Source organism: Rattus norvegicus, chromosome 5, assembly GCF_036323735.1.
Source record: "Rattus norvegicus strain BN/NHsdMcwi chromosome 5, GRCr8, whole genome shotgun sequence".
Taxonomy (NCBI): domain Eukaryota; kingdom Metazoa; phylum Chordata; class Mammalia; order Rodentia; family Muridae; genus Rattus; species Rattus norvegicus.
The window spans coordinates 105,981,026-106,000,021 of NC_086023.1; the positions used below are offsets into that span (position 1 = coordinate 105,981,026).

The 18,996-nt window shown below is 41.2% G+C and overlaps 1 protein-coding gene across 1 annotated transcript in view; it reads right to left on the reverse strand.

The window, feature by feature from the left end:
• Positions 1–1,923: 1,923 nt before the first annotated feature.
• Positions 1,924–18,996, reverse strand: part of Saxo1 (stabilizer of axonemal microtubules 1) — a 156,350-nt gene continuing 139,277 nt past the window's right edge. Inside the window, exon 4 of the mRNA XM_006238373.5 lies at positions 1,924–3,301. Within this exon, the coding sequence (XP_006238435.1) occupies positions 2,298–3,301 (1,004 nt within the window). The 3' untranslated portion in view covers positions 1,924–2,297. The remainder of the gene's footprint in view (positions 3,302–18,996) is intronic.

An 18,996-nucleotide genomic window follows, 5' to 3' on the forward strand; every position in this document is an offset into this window, starting at 1 on the left:
AGAATTCAGAACTGCCATTGACTCAGATATTAAAAGAGTGAAAGACTTTTTAGCTGACCTCCAAGAATACCTAGAAAAGATTAGACCTGATAGTCCTTAAAGAGGGAGGACTGCGTGCTGCCTTAAAAGAAGAATGTTGTTTCTATGCAGATCAGACAGGAATAGTAAGAGATAATATGGCTAAGCTCTGAGAATGCTTAGCCCAGAGACAAAAGCTCTTTGATCCCAACAAGGGTGGTTCGAGGGGTGGTTTAACTGATCCCCTTGGTTTGCTACCCTGCTGTCCACCTTGATGGGACCCCTAATTATTCTTCTCCTACTCCTCCTTTTTGGCCCCTGCATCTTAAATAGGTTGGTACAGTTTATGAAAGACACGCTCTCTGTTATCCAGACTCTTGTATTAATCCAGCAATACCAAAGGTTGAGACAACAGGAAACAGAGATTCCTTAACCAAGTTGAATAAAAGATTTCACTCAATGTTAAAAGAAAATGGGGGAATGAAAGACCACCCCCCTGAAAGGAAAACTATACGAGCTTAAGGTCCACAACTATAAAAGTAAAAAATAAGTTTTAAAATTCACAGGCTCAGAGCTGAAACAGGCCCGGGCGAGCCCAGGCACACCCAGGCCCCGTGGGGCCTGCCCCGCCTTAAAACTGACAGACCATGGGGTGGGGATTTAGCTCAGTGGTAGAGCGCTTACCTAGGAAGCGCAAGGCCCTGGGTTCGGTCCCCAGCTCCGAAAAAAAAAAGAAAAAAAAAAAAAAAACTGACAGACCACAAAGATAAGAAGGAATGCAGAACCAGCCCGAGGTATCGGAACTGACTCATAGGCCATCTGGCAGGAAGGGATAAGCCCCTAGCCCCTGACATTCCGGATGCCCCAGCCTGCACGTACTCTTTTGCTGTGTTTTAACCTCATTTGAATATGTTTGAATTAGCCAATTGGGTATAATCATGCATCCGTGCCTCATTTGAATCCACCAATCAAGTCCCTGTAACCATGCATCTGCTTCTGTATGCCTGCTTCTGCTCCCCAGAACCCTATGAAAACCCGTCCCTGGTTCTGCTGGGCACGCCAGTCCTCCCGAGCTGACTGAGATGCCTGCAGGTACCTGTGTATCTGGACAATAAACCCTCTTGCTGATTGCAAAAAAAAAAAAAAAAAAAAAATCAAAAGTTGGTTAAAAAATAATAATAAAATTAAAAAAAAAAAAAAAAAAAACACCTTTGGCCCAAGAAATCTCCAAGGCAGAGCTTGGTGCATTGCCATGTCTGGCTTTATCACAGATCTGGTCATAACCATTATTTTAAAATAAGAAGGCTTAGTGTTCCCAGGAATCTGAGTCAATCCATTCTAGGCTCTTAGCCTTTAAGAAGATCCTACAGTTTCTGCTCACAGCTCTGAAGCCAGGTCTCACCTTCCTGGTTGACAAGGGTCCCTTTTTCTGCCCCTCTTCTCCCTGGAGCCAGAGACTACACTTGTATGAGAGAAGGCAAATGTCGGGGGTTGGGGATTTAGCTCAGTGGTAGAGCGCTTGCCTAGGAAGCGCAAGGCCCTGGGTTCAGTCCCCAGCTCCGAAAAAAAAAAAAAAAAAAGAACCGAAAAGAAGGCAAATGTCTGGCAGGTCCACATAACCATAGAGTCCCCACAGGACCTCCTCCTTTCTTTGCCCATGACTGACAAGAACTACACCCAATCAGACATCATTCTCCTGGCCAGTATGTCATGCAGGAAAGAAGTAGACAGATGTCCTATGAAGGAGATCTAGATACAGAAAAGCCAAACACAGCCCCAGACTTAGCCTGGAACCCCTTTCCCTGCTGGGGTGGAATAAGGTGTCTATGCAGAATCTCGCCAAAGCCCCCAGTAGACTACTCTCTGTATAGAAAGCACACCAGAGTAAACAAACCAACCTGAAGATTCAATGCCCCGAAATAAAGTTTATTCTTTGGCACTTCAAACCTGGTAAAGGTTAATATCAATTCATGCAATAATTTAATTAGATCAAGATCCCAGAAATGTCACTGAGATCATCCTTGATTCCATGAACAAAAGGAACCCGAGGGAGTTAGAGAGATAAAATAGAGGGCTACAGGGGGTTAATCAGCCATGAGTACATGTCATTTTTCTTTATTCAAGTGATCCTTGTGTTATTTCAAATATCCTGGAATTAGTGATGGTTTTGTTTTTCATTCTGAGGTAGGTATTTTAATATTTTTTCATTTTGGGAAATTCTTCTTCAATGGATAATTTTTAGTTTTCTGGTATTTGCAGGTTTTTAATTTTTTTCACAGTCAGGATGACACTTGTAGTTCTTTCTGACCAGGCTTTTCCACATCATGTATAGAAAGAGAGCTGTTCTGCCTAGAAGCTGTCTGAGAAATTGACCTATAGATCTTGTGCCCCGTACTATCCACTTCCTCAAAGATATAGCCTGGGGGGTTTATGTATGATGCTGGACACCTGCCCAAATCCTTGGGAGTAAAGCTAATGGAATAAGTAGTCTGACCCTCTACAGGGATGTTTCTTCGAGGGCCAACCCAGGCGGGCTTGTAGTTTTCAGTAATGGTAGGTGGATGAGGCACGTAGCATATCTTAGTGGTGGTCTGGCAGTCCAAAGGCTCCACAGGCAAGTTCAGATGGGGAACAGGTCTGATTGGTTTTGTGTTCACAGCTGCCCACTGCTTGAAGTCATCCTTGGAAGTGGTAGAGCTTTGGAAGCGGCCGCTCTTCTTAATGGAAGGCACAGGTCGGCAAGTTATAGCAGGGCTACCCTTACGGTGTTTATAATGGGTCTGCACAGTTGTCAGAAGATCCATCTTCTCCTCAGGAGGGACATACACAACGGGAGCTTTGGGAACTATCTGGGGCGTTGGCCAAGCTTGGTATTTCTCCTGAATCTCGGTGATGTCCGAGAAAGGTACATCATGCACAGGTATCTTGCCTGGAGGTTTTGAACTCTTGGCGGGCTCCCCTAGGAGGCCTCTGTAAGACTCTTTGTGGGTGGTCAGGTTCTCAAAGGGGATATCACAGGGTATGTATTTCTCTGCCTCTTTAACGAAGCGCTTCTCCACAGGGTGGGGCACATAACTCATCTTGTAGTTAGTCAGATCTTCCAAGGGGATGTTGCAGATCTTTGCCTTGACTGAAGGCTTACAGCTCTCAGTAGTCACAAGGCATTTCATGGTATAGTCATCCTGATGTGTGGTTCTGTTTTCAAACTTGGCAGACTCCGGCCGGTACTTGTGTGGAGGACGAAGAAGCTCCCGTCTTGGTTGGTTCCAGGGTACATAATCAACTGAAATTAAAGAAGAGGTAACCACTGATCATCCAGATCTCCTAATTTGCATGTGTTTTAAAGAACCCTAAAGCTACAAACCAATTTCTAATGAAAATCTCTGGCCTCACAGAACAAAGTAGTTCCCTACTACCATCTTGTGCACACGCTTGCTGTTTCAATATCATAGTGCTTGCAGCCTGCTGTGCAGAAAGACAAGTTTTCCTCGTATGCCACAATGCCATGCACAGAGATTTTAGAATCCTGGGGTCTACTGAGCCTACTCCAGCAGAAAAGTCTGACCCAAAGGCAACTCTTTACCTGTTCAAGAAAAAGGCTATCTCTCGGTGTCGGAGCATATGAAAAGATGCATGCACTGTGCAGAAACACAGAGATTTACAACCCACCACTGACAATCTACCAGCCAAGCCAACCAGGTCTACCTAGTCAGAGTAACTACTATTGTGTCCCTGAACTGCTCATGTCTAATCCATAGACACCAATCCACTGCTCCAGGGAGTCAGAGTATATGATATTGCCTAAAGACAGAATCGCCACAGCTGCCTTGTCCTTAGTTTTTTGTATATTAGTCATTTTTCTCTTCTGAACTCCCTAAACTCCTAAACATATACTATCAAAACTATCAAAATACTTTATGAATGCAGGAATAGAAGCACAGGGAAACTCACACCCAATTGATTGGTTTCAAATTAAAAAGAAAAGCATGAGTTCAAACCCAGATTCAGAAGCCATGGTCAAACCCACTCCACCCTTAAGAACATATGGCAGCCAGTGGTACTCAAGCCTTTCCGAACATAATCTGACATCGTCACAGTCATCCTTTGCGACAGTTGTGGTTGTCTCTATTTTTCAGATTTCCAAAAGACGATCTCAGAGAAACTTTAGAGCTTGCCCAAAAAATTTAAGCCATAGAGCTGATTCCACAGCCATGACTCCAAATGTCTCCAAGGCACAGCAGGGCCCTACATTTTTAAAATAAAGACTGAAAAAGAATAGCCAGGGAAGATTTATAGACAGAGTGTCTGAAAAATGAAGATTGGCCAGCTGAACCAAGTATACATTCATCTCAAGAGGAACCTCCATAGTGGGTTAAAATGGCTCAGATGAAAGGATTCACTCCAAGAGAACTGTGCACTGGAGGAGCAGATACAGCATTGGACAGTGTCTAAAGTCACTTTATCCCGATCTTCAGGACAGCTGGGAGACTGAAAGGTCAGTTGAGAGCAGCAGTAACCATTGTGCACACACTGCCTTCCCTTCCATAATGCCTGGATCACAATAGAGGCTGGTATTGCTCCATTGTTCTCATCAATCACCAGGGCTAAGGAGTCACGGGAATGATCCCGGTGAGCTCTCTGAATCCACAAGTTCTCTTGCAGCCTTGGAACAAGTAGACAAACTGCAGCTTCTCAGGAGCCTTGAACTTACATAATCTATAGGAGTGAAGACCACAGGCATAATTTTTTAACAGCTTTGTAGAGGTACAACTTACATAACAAAACGAGCCACCTATGAAACCTTTGTAACACCACACATTTCTGGGTTTTGGATGCTGTTGTTTTTAGCCCGTGCTGGTTGTACAGTATGCTGGGTTCCATTTTAACCATTTCATACATGCATATAATGGACCATTGATCCTATTGTACATATCCTGTTATGGTGTTATGCTCCAGAATAGTGGTTCTCCGCCTTCCTAATAATATGACACTGTAATACAGTTCCTTATATTGCGGTGACCCCAACCATAAAATTATTAACTTTAATTTTGTTACTGTTGTAAATCTTAATGTAAATGTTTTCCAATGGTCTCAGGTGACCCCTGTGAAAAACCCCAAAGAGGTTGTGACACTCAGGTTGCTCTAGGGGTTCATGTATGTCCCATCTGGTGGTGCTATTTGGTACAGTTGTGGAAGCTATAGGGGTGAAGGATGTAGTTGGCAGATTAGAGCACTAGAAACAGGCCTTAAACATTACAGCCAGGCAGGCTTCTAATCCTTTCTCAGCTTTCCTGATCTGCAGATATGTGAGCAAGAGAGACTGCAGGGCCAAAGGGCAGACTAGAGGCCACTTTCCTGAGTGTTAGCAAGAGAGAGATCCAGAATAGGAAAAAGGAAAAAAAAAGATAGATTTTATCACAAAGAGAATTCAATCAAGGAAAGGCTTCAGACATTTACAAAAGAATCCAAAGGATACTAAAAAAGACCAAACCAAAGCGATACCACCATGTAGAAAAGGAATCCAATATTAGCCTCAGCCCAGCAGTTCCGTGAAGGGAGGAACATGGACCACAGAGGCCACTTACAAAAGGCAAACCAGAAGAATCCAAATCCGTCCTGGTCTCAAGACAAGTTCATGATCATCAGGAGTCTCAATACCATTGCAAGTGTTGACAATACTACAACTCTTCCAGTCAGCCATAGAAAGAAATTCCATTTTGTCAAGTCACATGGTTCAGAGGGCAGCAATGAGCTGAGAGAGCCCATTGTGCAAAACTAGCCATCCAGGAGCCCAGGAATATCTACTAGTTATGCAGCCTCAATTTAGTCTGCCACTGTCCCTAGTTGAAGGAAAGCCCAGAGACAGTTATGGAGAACAGACAGACTGAAGGGCAAAAGCCACAGGAAGGGTGGCTCAGGCTAGGAAGCATGACAGAAAGACAGCCCCTGCTTCGATGGCCACAAGCCTCATCACCTGAGTTACTCTGAAGTGTGACAGCTCTGAACCTAAAGCAGCAAATGCATCAAAGTCTAGAGTCACCTATGCGACTGCTTTCCCTGCTGTAAAAGCCGAGAGTTCTTCATCTTCAGGGGTATACGTGTATGCTCAACAAAATTCCTTCCGCTGAGGCCGTCAAAGTCTGAGAAGTATTCAACCTACATCACCACAGTACTGTGCCTGCTTTCCATACTCCCAACACAGCTTGGAGATAGCCTTCAACTAACAACTAACAGTCGCCAGGTTCTCAGTGGTGGGGGGCAGAAACTCTGCCCAGCTGCAGAATGCTAAACTAAGCATGCAGAGACTTCTCATACTCAAAGAAAAACTGTTACTGTAAAAACAAGTTTGACAGCCATCAGACCTGTGTCCTACAGAAACTCAATGCAGTGGTAGAAACCAAAGGAAAAACTAAAATTCAAGTTGAAGGGACCTCCCCTGCCCTTCATCCTTATCACTACTGTCCCCAATTCTCAATACTCAGAAAGAAGATTCTCTGACACTTCAACTTATTTTTTATTCCTATATGCTTAAAGGGATTTGATCATTGCATTTTTTTTAATTTATTTTATGTGAGTACACCATCACTGTCGTCAGACAAACCAGAAGAGGGCATCAGATTTCATTACAGATGGTTGTGAGCCACCATGTGGTTGCTGGGATTTGAACTCAGGACCTTTGGAAGAGCAGTCAGTGCTCTTAACCCCTGAGCCATCTCTCCAGCCCCGACCGTTGCATTTTTTAAACGTTTTGGTTTTGCTATTATTCTTTATACATTCATCTCATTTTGTTCCTGTGTTTTTTTCTATTCTTCAACAACCTTTTTCTTTTTCTTCATGTTTTTCTTTTTCTTTCTGCCACTGTGCTTACTGCTTTTCCCCTCTCTACATTTAGTAGTATTTTTACTTTACCATAATTCGACTTTCCTTTCTCCTTTACTTAAATGGGGAGGGAGGCCGTGTATTCTGGCTGTACTGGAACTCACTGTGTAGACCAGGCTAGCCTAGAACTCACAGAAAATTGCCTGCCTCTGCCTCCCAAGTACTGAGATTAACATCATGCACCACTCCACCTGGTTTGCTTTTTAATTATGTGTACATGTTTGTCGCTGTATGTTTATAGGAACCATGTGGATGTAGGAGCCATGGTGGCCTACAGAGAGAGTTAGACACGCAGGACTAGAATTACAGGTGACTGTGGGCTGCAAGCACCCTTCACCACTGAGGGATCACCCTAGCCCCTGACCATTTTATAACTCTTACATTCCCATTTATGATTCCACCTCTGACATTCATCTAACTTGGGCTTGGACCTACTTTATTATTGGGAAATCTTTTCATGTTTACCTTTTTCTTTTCTTTTCTTTTCTTTTTTTTTTTCTTTTTTTCAGAACTGGGGACCAAACCCAGGGCCTTGCGCTTGCTAGGCAAGTGCTCTACCACTGGGCTAAATCCCCAACCCCCTTTTTTCTTTTCTAATCTCTTGCTCTTTTCTCCTCTTCTGTCTTCCTCTCTTCTCCATTCCTGTCTTCTTTCTGCCTTTGTCTAATCAAGCTTGCTGCTGTTTCTCCACTAGCTCCATCTCCTTCCTTCCATTACATCATTCCTTTACTATTCCCACTCCTCCCATGGATAGTTTCTAACTATATAGTGCATACCCCAACAGCTGCCATCCTCATGCCTTGTTGGTGACACGCATGTATTTAGGCATCTACTGTGCTTGGTTGTTTTTTCTGTCACTGTGGTTTGCTTCTTCCTCATTGAGTGGTTCTGGGGCTTACGCCCCCAAAAGGAGGCTGTGCATGAAGAACCCACAAATCCAGAAGTCATATCAAACTATCAGACATACACCACACAACAACATAAAAAACATGAAAAATCAAATGATCTAAGAAGACTTCTCCAGAAGGTCATACGTAACTCAACTATTGAACTGAAATAAATAAAATGCCAAATTATTTTAAGGTTTTTATGATGAAAATTTATCAAAGACCTGGAAGGGTATAAACAAGTAGATGAACTCAATTGGACTCTAGATTTTTAAAAAAAAAAAGTGATGAGAGAAAAGTTAGCAAAATGGAAGAGGAAAGCAGAAGTGGTGAAGAAAATGTCAGCAAACTAGAAGAAAAATTCAGCAGGAAGTTGAGAATATTTTTAAAAGAAAAGATTGGAAATGAAAACTTAGTAAATTAGAGAATGCAGAGGAAAACTGTTCAATCAAGTGAAAGAAAGAACATAATGTATGAAGGGCAAAGCATACACTGACATACCAATAAGGAGGCCGGAGAGTACAGATCTTCCTGGTTGCTGCCGACGCGGAGAGCTCATAGGCAGCACCCCACTAGCAAACTTGAGCCTCGGGACCACAGGTAAGACCAACTTTTCTGCTGCAAGAGACCTGCCTGGTGAACTCTGGACACACAGAGGCAGAATTCCTCTAGGACCGGGCACTTCCTGTGTTTACCAGGAGTCCCAAACCTGCGGATCCCGGCCCACAGCAGCTCTCTGCTCCCAGACTCCGGGGGAGAGAGACCTCACCACCTGGTCAGGTGGGCACTCCTGAGGCTGCAGAGTGGAAGAGACCACCAACACTGCCCACCCCTGCCCACATCCCTGGCCCAAGAGGAAACTGAATACAGCCTCTGGGTTCCTGTGGGGGAGGGCCCAGGAGCGGAAGGACCCCTGCGCCTGAGACACCGCCGGAACCTGAAGGAACAGACCGGATAAACAGTTCTCTGCACCCAAATCCCATGGGAGGGAGAGCTAAACCTTCAGAGAGGCAGACACGCCTGGGAAACGAGAAGAGACTGCACTCTGCACATATTACTGATTCCAGAGGAAAACACCAAAGGCCATCTGGAACCCTGGTGCACGGAGGCTCCCAGAAAGAGCAGTGCAGAACTTCCTGGTTGCTGCCGCCTCGGAGAGCTTGTAGGCAGCACCCCACTAGCAAACTTGAGCCTCAGGACCACAGGTAAGACCAACTTTTCTGCTGCAAGTGACCTGCCTGGTGAATACCAGACACAGGCCCACAGGAACAGCTGAAGACCTGTAGATAGGAAAAACTACATGCCCGAAAGCAGAACACTCTGTCCCCATAACTGGCTGAAAGAAAACAGGAAAACAGGTCTACAGCACTCCTGACACACAGGCTTATAGGACAGTCTAGCCACTGTCAGAAATAACAGAACAAAGTAACACTAGAGATAATCTGATGGCAAGAGGCAAGCGCAGGAACCCAAGCAACAGAAACCAAGACTACATGGCATCATCGGAGCCCAATTCTCCCACCAAAGCAAACACGGAATTATCCAAACACACCAGAAAAGCAAGATCTAGTTTCAAAATCATATTTGATCATGATGCTGGAGGACTTCAAGAAAGACGTGAAGAACTCCCTTAGAGAACAAGTAGAAGCCTACAGAGAGGAATCGCAAAAATGCCTGAAAGAATTCCAGGAAAACATAAATAAACGAGTAGAAACCCATAGAGAGGAGACACGAAAACCCCTGAAAGAATTCCAGGAAAACACAATCAAACAGTTGAAGGAATTAAAAATGGAAATAGAAGCAATCAAGAAAGAACACATGGAAACAACCCTGGATATAGAATACCAAAAGAAGAGACAAGGAGCTGTAGATACAAGCTTCACCAACAGAATACAAGAGACGGAAGAGAGAATCTCAGGAGCACAAGATTCCATAGAAATCATTGACTCAACTGTCAAAGATAATGTAAAGTGGAAAAAACAACTGGCCCAAACCTTCAGGAAATTCAGGACTCAATGAGAAGATCAAACCTAAGGATAATAGGTATAGAAGAGAGTGAAGACTCCCAGCTCAAAGGACCAGTAAATATCTTCAACAAAATCATAGAAGAAAACTTCCCTAACCTAAAAGAAGAGATGCCCATAGGCATACAAGAAGCCTACAGAACTCCAAATAGATTGGACCAGAAAAGAAACACCTCCCGTCACATAACTATCAAAACACCAAATGCACAAAATTAAGAAAGAATATTAAAAGCAGTAAGGGAAAAAGGTCAAGTGACATATAAAGGCAGACCTATCAGAATCACACCAGACTGTTCGCCAGAAACTATGAAAGCCAGAAGATCCTGGACAGATATCATACAGACCCTAAGAGAACACAAATGCCAGCACAGGTTACTGTATCCTGCAAAACTCTCAATTAACATAGATGGAGAAACCAAAATATTCCATGACAAAACCAAATTTACACAATATCTTTCTACAAATCCAGCACTACAAAGGATAATAAATGGTAAAGCCCAACATAAGGAGGCAAGCTATACCCTAGAAGAAGCAAGAAATTAATTGTCTTGGCAACAAAACAAAGAGAAGAAAAGCACACAAACATAACCTCACATCCAAATTTGAATATAACAGGAAGAAATAATCACTATTCCTTAACATCTCTCAACATCAATGGCCTCAACTCCCCAATAAAAAGACATAGATTTACAAACTGGATATGCAACGAGGACCCTGCATTCTGCTGCCTACAGGAAACACATCTCAGAGACAAAGACAGACATTACCTCAGAGTGAAAGGCTGGAAAACAACTTGCCAAGCAAATGGTCAGAAGAAGCAAGCTGGAGTAGCCATTCTAATATCAAATAAAATCAATTTTCAACTAAAAGTCATCAAAAAAGATAAGGAAGGACACTTCACATTCATCAAAGGAAAAATCCACCAAGATGAACTCTCAATCCTAAATATCTATGCCCCAAATACAAGGGCACCTACATACTTAAAAGAAACCTTATTAAAGCTCAAAACACACATTGCACCTCACACAATAATAGTAGGAGATTTCAACACCCCACTCTCATCAATGGACAGATCATGGAAACAGAAATTAAACAGAGACGTAGACAGACTAAGAGAAGTCATGAGACAAATGGACTTAACAGATATTTACAGAACATTCTATCCTAAAGCAAAAGGATATACCTTCTTCTCAGCTCCTCATGGTACTTTCTCCAAAATTGACCATATAATTGGTCAAAAAACGGGCCTCAACAGGTACAGAAAGATAGAAATAATCCCATGCATGCTATCGGACCACCACGGCCTAAAACTGGTCTTCAATAACAATAAGGGAAGAATGCCCACATATACGTGGAAATTGAACAATGCTCTACTCAATGATAACCTGGTCAAGGAAGAAATAAAGAAAGAAATTAAAGACTTTTTAGAATTTAATGAAAATGAAGGTACAACATACCCAAACTTATGGGACACAATGAAAGCTGTGCTAAGAGGAAAACTCATAGCGCTGAGTGCCTGCAGAAAGAAACAGGAAAGAGCATATGTCAGCAGCTTGACAGCACACCTAAAAGCTCTAGAACAAAAAGAAGCAGATACACCCAGGAGGAGTAGAAGGCAGGAAATAATCAAACTCAGAGCTGAAATCAACCAAGTAGAAACAAAAAGGACCATAGAAAGAATCAACAGAACCAAAAGTTGGTTCTTTGAGAAAATCAACAAGATAGATAAACCCTTAGCCAGACTAACGAGAGGACACAGAGAGTGAATCCAAATTAACAAAATCAGAAATGAAAAGGGAAACATAACTACAGATTCAGATGAAATTCAAAAAATCATCAGATCTTACTATAAAAACCTATATTCAACAAAACATGAAAATCTGCAGGAAATTGACAATTTCCTAGACAGATACCAGGTAACGAAGTTAAATCAGGAACAGATAAACCAGTTAAACAACCCCATAACTCCTAAGGAAATAGAAGAAGTCATTAAAGGTCTCCCAACCAAAAAGAGCCCAGGTCCAGACGGGTTTAGAATTCTATCAGACCTTCATAGAAGACCTCGTACCAATATTATCCAAACTATTCCACAAAATTGAAACAGATGGAGCACTACCGAATTCCTTCTATGAAGCCACAATTACTCTAATACCTAAACCACACAAAGACCCAACAAAGAAAGAGAACTTCAGACCAATTTCCCTTATGAATATCAACACAAAAATACTCAATAAAATTCTGGCTAACCGAATCCAAGAGCACATCAAAACAATCATTCACCATGATCAAGTAGGCTTCATCCCAGGCATGCAGGGATGGTTTAATATATGGAAAACCATCAACGTGATCCATTATATAAACAAACTGAAAGAACAAAACCACATGATCATTTCATTAGATGCTGAGTAAGCATTTGACAAAATTCAACACCCCTTCATGATAAAAGTCCTGGAAAGAATAGGAATTCAAGGCCCATACCTAAACATAGTAAAAGCCATATATAGCAAACCAGTTGCTAACATTAAACTAAATGGAGAGAAACTTGAAGCAATCCCACTAAAATCAGGGACTAGACAAGGCTGCCCACTCTCTCCCTACTTATTCAATATAGTTCTTGAAGTTCTAGCCAGAGCAATCAGACAACAAAAGGAGGTCAAGGGGATACAGATTGGAAAAGAAGAAGTCAAAATATCACTATTTGCAGATGATATGATAGTATAATTAAGTGATCCCAAAAGTTCCACCCGAGAACTACGAAAGCTGATAAACAACTTCAGCCAAGTGGCTGGGTATAAAATTAACTCAAATAAATCAGTAGCCTTCCTCTACACAAAAGAGAAACAAGCCGCGAAAGAGATTAGGGAAACGACACCCTTCATAATAGACCCAAATAATATAAAGTACCTCGGTGTGACTTTAACCAAGCAAGTAAAAGACTTGTACAATAAGAACTTCAAGACTCTGAAGAAAGAAATTGAAGAAGACCTCAGAAGATGGAAAGATCTCCCATGCTCATGGATTGGCAGGATTAATATAGTAAAAATGGCCATTTTACCAAAAGCAATCTACAGATTCAATGCAATCCCCATCAAAATACCAATCCAATTCTTCAAAGACCTAGACAGAACAATTTGCAAATTCATCTGGAATAACAAAAAACCCAGGATAGCTAAAACTATCCTCAACAATAAAAGGACTTCAGGGGGAATCACTATCCCTGAACTCAAGCAGTATTACAGAGCAATAGTGATAAAAACTGCATGGTATTGGTACAGAGACAGACAGATAGACCAATGGAACAGAATTGAAGACCCAGAAATGAACCCACACACCTATGGGCACTTGATTTTTGACAAAGGAGCCAAAACCATCAAATGGAAAAAAGATAGCATTTTCAACAAATGGTGCTGGTTCAACTGGAGGTCAGCATGTAGAAGAATGCAGATCGATCCATGCTTATCACCCTGTACAAAGCTTAAGTCCAAGTGGATCAAGGACCTCCACATCAAACCAGATACACTCAAACTAATAGAAGAAAAACTAGGGAAGCATCTGGAACACATGGGCACTGGAAAAAATTTCCTGAACAAAACACCAATGGCTTATGCTCTAAGATCAAGAATCGACAAATGGGATCTCATAAAACTGCAAAGCTTCTGTAAGGCAAAGGACACTGTGGTTAGGACAAAACGGCAACCAACAGATTGGGAAAAGATCTTTACCAATCCTACAACAGATAGAGGCCTTATATCCAAAATATACAAAGAACTCAAGAAGTTAGACCGCAGGGAAACAAATAACCCTATTAAAAAATGGGGTTCAGAGCTAAACGAAGAATTCATAGCTGAGGAATACCGAATGGCTGAGAAACACCTAAAGAAATGTTCAACATCTTTAGTCATAAGGGAAATGCATATCAAAACAACCCTGAGATTTCACCTCACACCAGTGAGAATGGCTAAGATCAAAAACTCAGGTGACAGCAGATGCTGGCGAGGATGTGGAGAAAGAGGAACACTCCTCCATTGTTGGTGGGATTGCAGACTAGTACAACCATTCTGGAAATCAGTCTGGAGGTTCCTCAGAAAATTGGACATTGAACTGCCTGAGGATCCAGCTATACCTCTCTTGGGCATATACCCAAAAGATGCCCCAACATATAAAAAAGACACGTGCTCCACTATGTTCATCGCAGCCTTATTTATAATAACCAGAAAATGGAAAGAACCCAGATGCCCTTCAACAGAGGAATGGATACAGAAAATGTGGTACATCTACACAATGGAATATTACTCAGCTATCAAAAACAATGACTTTATGAAATTCGTAGGCAAATGGTCGGAACTGGAAAATATCATCCTGAGTGAGGTAACCCAATCACAGAAAGACATACATGGTATGCACTCATTGATAAGTGGCTATTAGCCCAAATGCTTGAATTACCCTAGATGCCTAGAACAAATGAGACTCAAGACGGATGATCAAAATGTGAATGCTTCACTCCTTCTTTAAAAGGGGAACAAGAATACCCTTGGCAGGGAAGGGAGAGGCAAAGATTAAAACAGAGACTGAAGGAACACCCATTCAGAGCCTGCCCCACATGGGGCCCATGCGTATACAGCCATCCAATTAGACAAAATGGATGAAGCAAAGAAGTGCAGGCCGACAGGAGCCGGATGTAGATCTCTCCCGAGAGACACAGCCAGAATACAGCAAACACAGAGGCGTATGCCAGCAGCAAACCACTGAATTGAGAATAGGACCCCCGTTGAAGGAATCAGAGAAAGAACTGGAAGAGCTTCAAGGGGCTCGAGACCCCATATGTACAACAATGCCAAGCAACCAGAGCTTCCAGGGACTAAGCCACTACCTAAAGACTATACATGGACTGACCCTGGACTCTGACCTCATAGGTAGCAATGAATATCCTAGTAAGAGCACCAGTGGAAGGGGAAGCCCTGGGTCCTGCTAAGACTGAACCCCCAGTGAACTAGACTGGTGGGGGGAGGGCGGCAATGGGGGGAGGGTTGGGAGGGGAACACCCATAAGGAAGAGGAGGGGGGAGGGTGATGTTTGCCCGGAAACCGGGAAAGGGAATAACACTCGAAATGTATATAAGAAATACTCAAGTTAATAAAAAAATAAAATAAAATAAAATAAAATAAAAAGTAAAATAAAAGACATGGCTCTCTTTTCCCCTTAAAAAAAAAAAAAAAAAAAAAAAAAAAGGAGGCCAGAGAGGTAGATAACTCTGTGCTTAAGTGATTACTGCTTAGGAGAGAGGGGAATGGGAAAGGGGATAACATTCGAAATGTAAATACATAAATTATCCAATAAAAAGGGGGAAGAGTGCTTTCTGCTCTTGCAGAGAATTTGAGTTCAGTTCCCAGCACCTGTGTCAGGCAGCTCACACCCACCGCCTGTAACATCTCCAGAGTCGCCAACTCCCTCTTCCGGCTTCCATGGACAACCACACATAGAAAGAGTCTTATGTCTACATGAATAAAAACAAATCTTCCTATAATCAAATAAATGTCAATAAGAACAAATAAATCAGCATGAGCACAATGTCCAAGACCTCTGAGACACGATCATGAGAACAAACCTAAGAATCCATAAGATAGAAGCCAAACATAGTGCTTAGGAATACACAAACCATCCAATGAAATTACAGCAAAAACATTCCAAACTTGGGGGGGGGGAGTGCATTCAAAAACCAGAGGCATTTAAAAAAAAACCCAATAGAACTATAGCCCCCAAGACATTATATAGTCAAGTTGTCAAAAAAAAAAGCAAAGAAACAATATTTGTAAGAGGAGAACAGTAACTCACCTACAGAGGCAGAAACATAATAGCACCAGCTCTATGGTGAGTAAAACTGAAAGCCAGCAACCTTGTAAACACAGACTGATATACACGTCAACCCCTGAAAGTAAGTAACAGTCAACCAGGCATGCTATAAACAGGAAAATTATCTTTTAGAATTGGTTGAAGAAATAAGACTTCTTGGAAACAAAAATTAAAGAAAGTTCATGCCACCACTGCAGAAGACTTAAAGGAATACTACATGTTGAGGGAATAAATAAATACAGCCTCAATCATGGATCACAGAATAAAAACATAAGGTAAATGGCTTACAAAGCTAGAGAGAGGTTTAATATGTCCAACACAATAAACCAGCATCCCCTGATACTAATGCAGAACAGAGTCAAGAAAAAAAATCCAAGCAAGCAGAAAAACAATCAACAAAATTATAGAAATTAGCCCAGGCATGGTGGTGCCAATCTGGTGCCTACACTTAAAGGTGTAAGCAAGACAATCAGATTATCCTTAGCTACATAAGAAGGTCAAGGGAAGCCTAGGCTACAGGAGATATTGTGAAAAAATAGTGTGTGTGTGTGTGTGTGTGTGTGTGTGTGTGTGTGTGTGTGTGTGTGTGTGTGTACACAAAAAGAAAAGAGAGAGAGGTAGAAAGAGAGACAGACAGGGAGGAAAGGGGAAGGAGAGAGAGAGAGAAAGGGAAAGAAAGGAAAACAACTCATCAAGAGGTAGTAAACATTTCTTAAGTTTAGACTTTAGTGGCCTCAACTACCAGATTGGAAAAGTAAATACAACTTTCTGTTGTCTCCGAGAATCATGCCTTATTGATAAAGATACAGAGACTGAAAGTCAAAGGATAAAAATCAATCTATGGACCAAACCCAACCAAAAAGCAAGTTGGTATAGTCATTCTGATATCTGATAAAATTACCACAGCTCAAATTAAATGAGATTAAAAGATTGCTGCATAAAATACATAAAGAAGATACAGCAATTTGTAAATACCTGTTTAGCAAACAGTAGAGTTTCCAATTTCAATAAAACAAACACTAAGAAGCACAAAAACTCAGGCTGTCCTGACACAGTAATCATAGGTGAATACTTTCCGGAGTAACCTGTTGTGGGGAGGAACACTCACACCCTGTCAGTAACACCTCACCCGTGCTCTGTAAAGTATTAACTCATTGGTCTCCACCACAGTAAACTTGGGCAAAATCATGTCTTAGTTTGTCTATGGGGCCTTAAGAGATGGGATAGATGTTTTGCTTCTGCCTCTTCTTGAGAAGAAATTTTAGCCCCACCCTGATATCAAAAGCAGATAAAGACATAACAAAGAAATAAAACTAAAGATCAGCTTCCCCAACGAAAACATTCAAAAGTTCAATAAAACTCTTGCAAGCTGAACAATACATTAAGAAGATCGCCCACAGGGGTTGGGGATTTAGCTCAGTGGTAGAGCACTTGCCTAGGAAGCACAAGGCCCTGGGTTCGGTCCCCAGCTCTGAAAAAAAGAAAAGAAAAGAAAAAAAAAAAAAAAAGAAGGTTGCCCACTATGACCAAGTTGACTTCATACCAGGGATGCAAGGTTTATTCAACATACACAAACCAGAAATTATAATTCAGTACATAAATAGATGTAAGTACAGAAACTATGTGATTATCCTGATGCAGAAAGGGCTTTCAACAAAGTACAATATCCCTTCAGAAAAGTTGTGAGAGAGTTGGAGAAACAGTTCAGCTGTCAAGAGCATAGATTCAATTCCTAGTATGCATATGAGAGCTCTCAATAGTCTATAACTCCAGTTCCAAGGGATCCAATACCCTCTTCTGTCTCCATGAGCACTGTACATGCAGGAAAAATGTTCATATACATGATTTCTTTTCTTTTAAGCCCTGAAAAACTAGAAACAGAAAGACTATACCTCAACATATAAATGTCTGTATACAGCAAACCTACAGGCAACATTGTACTAACAGGGGAAAACTGAGTTCTCTTCTAACACCTGGAATTAAACAAAAAGTGTCCTCTACTCCCTCCACATAGAACTTAAAGTCTTCTTTTTGCACATTAATAATCCTTTTTATTGCAAACACTGTCTCATTGCATACATACAATATGCATTATCAAGCCTATGTTTACAAAACCTATATTTTCTCATAACAGTAACTATGTGCCTTCATAAGAGCCGAGTATACTCTTCTCTGACCTGTCTTTCTTGCAGCACTTCATTCTGTCACCGATATATGTGCGAGTTTTCTTCTTCACCGTGCATTTCTTTTGCAGATTCTACAGTTTAAACTCATCGTCATTACTTCTACATTCTTAATGTTGCCCTTTTTTGCTTTTAACACATATTTCTACTCTTTTATTCCAACTTTAATCTTTGAACTTTAAAAAAATCAGTAGTTTTTTCTATGTTAATAACAAACTGGCCAAAAAAATCAGGAAAGGGTTGCATTTATAATAGCTTTTTAAAAACTAAAAAATATATAGGATAATAAACAAACCTAATCAAGAATATAAAAGAGCTGTGCAATGAAACTTTAAGATTCAAAAACACAAACGGAAAAAAAAAGAGAAATTGAAGGAGGCATTAGAAAATGCAAAGACCTCCCATGTCCGTGCCAGGCAGAACTAATACAGTAAAAATGGCAAGATTACTGAAACCATCTATAGATTTTTATATAACCCCAACAAATTTTCAATGATATTTTTCATAGACCCATAATAATGATTCTAAAATTCATATGGCAGCAGAAAAGACCCTGAATATCTTCTTAGCAGAAAGAGCAATGCCAGAGTTGTCATAATACCTAATGTCAATATACAACACAAAGTTGTAGAGACAAAAACAGCCTGGTGCTCGCCCAAAAGCACAACTGCCAACCAATGAAATACAATAAAGGACCCGGGAATAAATGCACACAGTTACAGGCACTTCATTTTTAACAAAGTTTTCAAAAACATGCAGAAAGAGTCCTTTCAACAAATGCTGCTAGAAAAATCAGATTTCCATAGGCAGAAGAATGAAATTAAATCCACATCTCTCACCCTGCACAAAAATAAAACACCTTAATGTAAAACCTTAATCTTTCAAAACTGTTAACTGAAAGTGTAAACAAAACACTTCAGTATGAAAAGCAAAAAGAGTTAGGCTGTCCTAACCAGCACATCGATGACATAGGAAATAACTCTATTGGTTGCCAAAGGTGATTATATAAATTAAAAAGCTTCCAAGCAACAGAGGAAACAATCACCAGATTAAAGAAATAACCTAGAGAGTAAACCATACACACACACACACACACACACATAAACACACATACATACACACACACACGCATGTGCACACACACACAATATAGAG